Source organism: Phaseolus vulgaris, chromosome 3, assembly GCF_000499845.2.
Source record: "Phaseolus vulgaris cultivar G19833 chromosome 3, P. vulgaris v2.0, whole genome shotgun sequence".
In the NCBI taxonomy this organism is placed as follows: Eukaryota; Viridiplantae; Streptophyta; class Magnoliopsida; order Fabales; family Fabaceae; genus Phaseolus; species Phaseolus vulgaris.
In genome coordinates this window covers 47,210,730-47,218,649 of record NC_023757.2, presented here as the reverse complement: position 1 = coordinate 47,218,649, position 7,920 = coordinate 47,210,730, and the positions used below count along the sequence as shown (strand labels likewise).

General features: G+C 27.8%; 1 protein-coding gene across 1 annotated transcript; it reads left to right on the top strand.

Annotated features, from left to right (window-relative positions):
* The first annotated feature begins 3,472 nt into the window (after positions 1–3,472).
* Positions 3,473–5,865, top strand: LOC137808249 (uncharacterized). Its single transcript, XM_068609276.1, has 2 exons — positions 3,473–5,287; positions 5,469–5,865. Exons 1-2 carry the CDS (start codon positions 3,539–3,541, stop codon positions 5,472–5,474), a joined length of 1,755 nt encoding a protein of 584 aa, XP_068465377.1. The 5' UTR covers positions 3,473–3,538; the 3' UTR covers positions 5,475–5,865.
* The last annotated feature ends 2,055 nt before the right edge of the window (positions 5,866–7,920 follow it).

Here is a 7,920-nt window from a genome sequence, read left to right as displayed (position 1 = left end):
TACACTTTTAACTTTGCTACTCCTTTCCTCTTTTTTTTCTCAAATAAATTCTTTTGGTTTCCTTAATTAATCTTTAAAATCATGTTTTCAGACGTAGGGAGGACAATACGAATTTGCTTCTTTCACATTAGTTTGTCTATTTTTTTGTCACAAAATATAGATTGGGTTGTTCCTCATGCATAGAAAATGCATTTTCATTTTATTGATCCATCTTGAATAAAAGTTCATCTACGAACTTGCAAACCAACCCGTATGAAAAATAATTTTTTAACTAGTGAAAAATAATTTTTAAAGATAAATTTTAAATATTTTATTTATTAAATTAATTCTTTTTTATTAGATTAATTAATTAAATTATCTTACAATATTATTCACATCACACATGTGTAATAAGATATGGGTAAAAAAATTATTATAATGTTATGATTTTTGATTAAATTTTAATTTTAATTGTACTAAATAATTGACTAATAAAATATCTTATTAAATATATACATATTTTTAAAGTAATATATGTATACACATTATTATTATTCTAATTAAAAGAATAATATTTATAATATATAATACTATATTTAAATTTTATTATAAAAATGACTTAGGTTCAACTACTGATGAGTATTGAAACCTAAACAATCTATGCATTTTAGAAAGACAAAACACACCCCATATAAAAAAATCATCAAGCCTTACCAAATCTTGTGAAGGTGTTAATAAGAATTAGGGATTAAATGAAGTTTCTTCCTACACCCCATACTTCAAAAAATACATTTTTTATTAAACGTTTTTTCTTTAATTCCAGAATGTAGAATCCGTAAAGTTCTCGGGTTATAGAATTTAGAAGTTAAAACTTGTGTTTCAGATTGTACAATTCATAATACAAATTTTGTATTATGGATTGTACAATATGAAATATAGATTTGTATTCAGATTGTAGAATCTGAAATGAATAAATTTATAAATTTTGAAAGTATGACGATAAAGAAAAAAATTATAGAATTTAAATATATGAGTTATATGGACCGTCCCACTCCACACTTGGTCCACACATGCTGCAAGTTAAATAATACGAATCTAAACAGACCAACAAATTAAAATACAATCCATCCCATATTTTTTCTTATAAGACCGTAGATAACTTGTCCCATATTGAAGAACCTCCATTATGCTAAGAAGCTTTTCAGTTTGTTTAAACTGGGGTAGTTTTGATTCTCTAAGGTCTAGTTGTTTGTTTTAGCTTTCGCAAAAGGTTTATGTATAAAGGTTGAGACACTCTTGAAGTGTCTCTATATAAATTAATATTTTACTTGCTGATAAAAAAAACTTGTCTCATACTATCATAAATATGTCAAGATAATAATCATGTGCATATAGATTTCGAGATAAACATATTTAGAATGTTTAAAAAAAATATAATCTTATTATTCAATTTTGTTTATCCTAGTTGCACAATTCTTTTGTTATCTATTTTAAAAGTATATTTATATGTAATTTCTTTAAAAGAAAGTGAATAGCAAATGTGAATATTATTGTATATAAGTGAGTGCAAACCTTACCCCATGAACTTATTTTATGGGGTTGACTTAGGTTTAAAGTCCATTTCGCAATATTTCTTTCTGAAATATAAAATAAAAACTATAATAAAAATAATTTCAGATATTTGATTTTACTTGACCATGTTTTGTAAAATTTAATTTGATTAGATATAGGTTGATATATTAACCGTTCACATTTAATAGTTTTTCATTTTTTCTATCCGTATAAAAGTTTATTTTTTTATTATTATATTACCTTAAAAAGTTTTCATGGTACTCAAATTGACAAAACTTTAAAGGAGAAAACTATCGTAAAATAATATTTTTTATCTGAGATATTGATATTTAAGACTATTTACGTTAGAAAGAGTTTGACGGAACAAAGGTAAATTTTACTTTCAAAACAATTATTCAACATAAAAATGTGTGCATTTATGTCAGACCATAAACTGATTAACGTGAATAGATACTAGGCAAAGGAAAAAAAACTCAAAATTTAAGTTGATCACTCCATGGTACAACATACATTTTGGATTTTTTTTAATGTAATTGATTTTGCCTTAAAACAAAAATTAGAAATGCAGAAAAATAACAATTGGCATATACATATAATATAAATCAAATATCTGTACAAAAAAGTTCAATAAATAAAATATAATTTAATATAAAAATTAGTTAACTTAGAAAATAAATCTAACTACATTATATATATATATGAAAGAAAAAAAAGTTATTCATATTAATATTTTATTTATTAAATATCGTGGGACAACAAAATTTTATTGTTGAAGATCTTGTTGAAGATCTTAAACATCTGACTTACATTATGATGCAAAAATGATAAAAATAATTTTGAGCTTAGTAAATGTTGAAATGTGTTATTTTTGTTTAAGATGCAATAATACTCCTTCAAATGATGACTCACATCCATATCCAATCTAATAGTTACATTCAAAAGAATCAACCTATTTAAAATGAGAAACAAGTAACAAAAAATCCATAGTATTTTAAAGAGATTCTTAAACCTATGGTATTTAACAGGGATCCTGAAAGATTTTTCCTAAGATTTAAAAAAATCCTAGGAAACACGTTTCTCAGAAATGATTTAGCGAAAAAGAAACTACAGCCTTAAATAAATAACTTAATAAAAGTTTTAAACCTGAATAATATAAAAATAAATCAAGGTTAAAACCAATTTTTGTTGTATTGATTCTAAATAGTTGTGTGTATCAATTTTAGTGTATTTTAAGTAATATACTATCGATAGACGAGATAACCCATATCGAACTTCTTCACTGTTTACTTCGGTGCTTTTATATCAATTAAAATATCTAACATGATCGATATAAAAATCTTTATTACATAAGTATTCATAATTTGTAAATTATGTTAGTGAAATTTATAACCAATAATGTTTAGGAAAAAAACTAATTACAAATTTTTTTATGATTAAAAATATAAAGGAAAAAAAAACCAAATTTATTCAAAATTTAATAAATTAAACTTACTGAAGACAAATATTTTTTTAAATAGTTAAAATACATTTAGTATTTTTAATTATGTGATTTTTTTTTTTTTTAAAATTCAAACTTAATATTTGGTGACAATTTTTTACTATTATAAAATTGAGGAGAGGACTAAATTTACATATAAATTTAAGAACTGATTCATTTGAAACTGTAAAAGCTAAATTCAAGTTTGACGAAAAATTCAAATTAAATAACAAATTTTCTTGATTTTTTTATATAGTAATAAAACCTAGTTACATTGAATAGAGTAAGACATCATTTTTATCAAATATAATTGGTGAGTTTACTACGATAATATAATGTTTTTCTTGAGTTAAAATGTGTAGTTTTCCAACTTAATGATTTCCAATTAGTCCATAAATAATAAATTCTGAAAAATATGAGCTATATATAGAATATTTTTTTTATTGTGTGCTCATTCTTCCCTACGGGACAAACACCATCCAAGACTTCAACATCTCAATTCCACAAGCCATGGAATTCCAAATCCCAGAAATTTCAACCAACAAGACTGGTCACAATTTGAACTGTTCCTGTTTCTTCTGTATCTTGTCTGAAACAGTGCCTTCTGTGAGAAGAACCAAAATAGCTAAATACTTCAAACAAATGCCTCTCAGAAACAACCAAGAACATGTCCTGGTCCTAAGTGGGATCTGGAAAATCGCCATGACTAAACCAAACGACCCTGAATTTCCTTCCCTTGGCATCTTCACATGCATGGCCAAACTGATTAGTAAAGGTGTCACTGACAGAAGTTGGCTTCTTAGGCACCAGAACATTTATATACCCTACTATGCAGCACATATCATTGGTTCCTATACCATGATGAAACCCAAGTTTGCCAAAAAAGCAGTTAAGTCCTCAGTGGTTCAGCCTTTGCTTGAACTTCTTCGGGGTAAGCTAAAGTGGGTTGAACAAAGGGCTGCACTTAGAGCAATGGGTCATCTAGCCAGCCATGAAGCAACTTTTGAAGCAATTAAAGCATATGAAGTAGAAATCATAGAAGCAGCCACGAATATAGCTTCCACGTGCATGAACAAGGTATATGATGACTTTGTTGGCTTGAAGAAGACAGAGAGATTGAAGTACCATAGGAACCTTTTAACAAGAGGGTTCGGAGGCTTTGAATTGGAAAACAGAAAGGCAGAAGAATGGGCCAGCCAGCTTCAATGTTGGTCTCTCTTTCTCCTACACTGCTTTGCATGTAGACAAAGATCTCTCAGGTTAATATGTAAGAAGAAATTCTTGAAGGACTTGTGTGGTATGTGGGGGGGACTATCAAACCCCTCTTCACCTTCTGGAATAGGACTTTTGAAAACTCTCTGTCACACACAAATGGGAAGAGAAAGCATAGCAAGTTTGCAAGAAGTGGTAGAGAGTTTGTGCCACGTGTCGAGATCCTCAGATGAAAGGCAACACATGGCAATTGAAAGTCTTATGCAACTTCTCATAGACCCAGTTACAAGGTACAAAGTGATAGACACAGCAGCTCCAGCGCTTGCTGATTTGGTTGAATTAAGAGACCTCAAAGGGAAATACAAAGTTGGAAAAGCAATCATGCAGGTGCTCTTACACGATTACCACAAGATCAAGGTTCGCGAGTTTTGTTTGAATAGTGAAAGAAGCAGGAGAAGGTTAGAAGAATTATGGGATATGAAGGTAGAGAGAGTCAAGAGAGAGAAAGTGATGAGTGTGCAGGAAACTAGAGAAAAAGAAGCCTTGTCGTGTGTTCTGAAACAAGAAGGAAGTGAGAGATTTTTTGCAGGGGAGATTGAAAAGGCTGTGGTGAAATACTCAGAGGCTTTAGATTTGTGCCCTTTAAAACTAAGGAAAGAGAGAATTGTGCTTCATGGGAACAGAGCTCAGTGTTATTTGCTTCTTAAAGATGCAGAAGGTGCCATCAGTGATGCCACTAGAGCACTGTGCCTATCGGGAGTGGCGCGTCCTCACAGTAAGAGTTTGTGGAGAAGATCACAAGCTTATGACATGAAAGGGCTTGCTAAGGAGAGCTTGATGGATTGTTTAGCGTTCATGAACTCAAAGGGGTTCAAGATACCATACTATGTAGCAGGAATTTTCAACAAGCAGATGAATTCAACGTGGCTCTTTGCTTCAGCTCAGTCAAAGTGGTATAGCAAACACGAAGAAATGAAAGAATTCGTGATGGGGCGGAATCGGATTGACGTTAAGAATTTGAGTCAGAAAACGAGGAGAAAAATGAAGGTCAGTTCTAATTACACGCTCAAGTTTTTCTTTGTTTGATCTCATTTTAGGTTCTACATGCAAGGTTTAGTTATGCAATGCATGAGTAATTTATAATAGTTATCACATTATATCACTTATTAGAGCAAGTGGTGAATGGAAAGGCCTTAATGAACTGTTTTCATGTTTGCATTATATATAGGGATGAGTTGGTATATTGCAGAGGAACCTTTCAGTAAAGAAGAGCATGGGAGAGAAGAAAGTGAGGAATTGATTTTATATGAAGCTGCTACCATGGAGGAGATGAACCTCCCTCAATGGCTCTTTTACATTGGCATGCCCAGTACTTTTGCCTTCATTCACAAGAAAGGGGGAAAATATTATACAATTTTTCTGACACATTAACTATATTATTTATAATCGTTGTGTGTATAATTAATTTTTCCTTTTTATTTCTCTTCATCATATTAATAATCTTATTTTATATTTGTATCTGTTTTTTATGCTATGCTTTATTTTATTAAAAACTTGTATAAAGTACTGAGATATTTCTTCCTTATAACCTTTTTCTTACCAAAATTTTGGAACATTTAATTCCAGAATGTCTCACTTTTAATGAATAATCATGCAAACTTGAGGTTAATATTATCTGAAACACAGGGATTGAAAGAGGTTAATATTCTCTGATAAAAGGGATTGCAATGAGGGATTCTTTAAGAACCACAATTTTCACCTACTTCTTTTCGTCATTCTTGTATTAATAACCGCAATTTTCATATTACCCATTTAACAAAATTCTCAACACTATAATAATCCACATTTTTTCAAGTATAAATGTAATAATTAAAAAAAATATGTAAAATAAAATATGAATAATTGTTTTCATGTGTCATAAACTCATTATTTTTTGTTATTTTAAGTGCAATCATTATAATTTCCAAATTAATTTAAGAATGTATCAAAATGGTGTAAGCAATTAATCACATTTGATCACTATATTAAACATAGCATTTTCCATCAAAATGTAATGCACAAATTCAAAAAAATTATTTCACCTAAAGTCCAAAAGAACAATAAAATTTGAATCATTGTTTTTATGTGTCATTCACTCAGTATTGTTTTGTCATTGTAAGGGAAATCACCATGATTTCCAATTTAATTTATGCATGTACCCAAATGGTGTACACAATTAATCACATTTGAGAACTTATGTTAACTATCATATTTTCTACCAAAAATTTAATACACAGATACATAAAATTAAGTCACCTAAAGTTGCAACGATGAACAATAATCGGACCATTGACTTCAAAAAGAACTTATTGTCATTCACCTATCATTTTTAAGTCAATGTCTATGAATTTCAAATTACAAAATTCATTTTACCAATTGTAGAACAAAGTTAACTACCTTTTATAACTATGTTAACCAAAGCATTGACTTCTTATGTCATCCATCCACTTTTTTTTGTCATTTTTAGGTCAATAATAATAATTTTCAAATTATATTATCCATTTAATCAAATTCTTAACACAATTAACCACATTTGACAACTATGAAAATTCACATTTTTTTCACCTAAATGTAAACGCAATAAATAAAAATATGTCGCTTAAAGTCCTAAGTGTAGTAACTATTATTGGTTCCTGAATAAGAAGTTCAATGAAACATTAGACTCTTTTCGTACCGAATAAAATAAACTATACTATCTAATAAATTGTATGATATGGATTTCACATATGAAAATGTGAGATTGGTGTACGCAAAACTTGGAAGTATCTAAAACTTTATTTCTTCTGTAATTGTGGTTATAGTTTTTATGATTTAGAAGTACCTTTTATACTTTTTATTCATTTTATACATATTAAATAATATTTTTTAAAAAATATTTTTTAAAATCTTAAATAAAAAATTTACCTTAAAATATTACCTATATAAAGTTATATAAAAAAATAATACAAATAAAACTATTCTTCCCAAATAATAAATTTAAGTAAGTTACATTATTAAATATTAGTTTAAATAGAATATATTTTTTTTAAAAAAAATAACTTTATTTTAAAAAATTTCTAAACAATTTTTTCATAAATATTTATAAATTTCACTTTGTTCACTATTATTCACTCCATTAACATGAGTCAATATTCAATCTTATTACCCATATTAAAAATAAAAATGATATAATAAAGTTTTAAAATACAGTTTAGTGAAATATATACGTATTATAACTGAATCGTTATATATAAAATTAAAACTAATTTCATTAATATAATTTAAAATACAAGAATACATATTTAGTTTTTAATTTTACTTATATTTTTAAAGATGTCGAAAATGATTTAGAATCTTAGTCACGTCAATACAAATTTATTAAGTAAAAGGTCCTCTTTAACCATTTCATTTGACACCAATTGGATGTACATTTCATCCTCTTTGTTTGGATGATGAGATTAGAGTAAAAAGATAGATTATCTAAATTAAGTAAAAGAAAGTTAAAAGAGAAAAGAAATTATACAAATTTCGTATTAAAATGTGTTTAATATTATTTTATTATTATTATATAGTATTATTATATGGTTGCTGATGTATAAAATCGGTTAGTTTGAAAAGAATTCCTGCACTAGGTAGTCTGTTAATTTTACAGTTCATATACG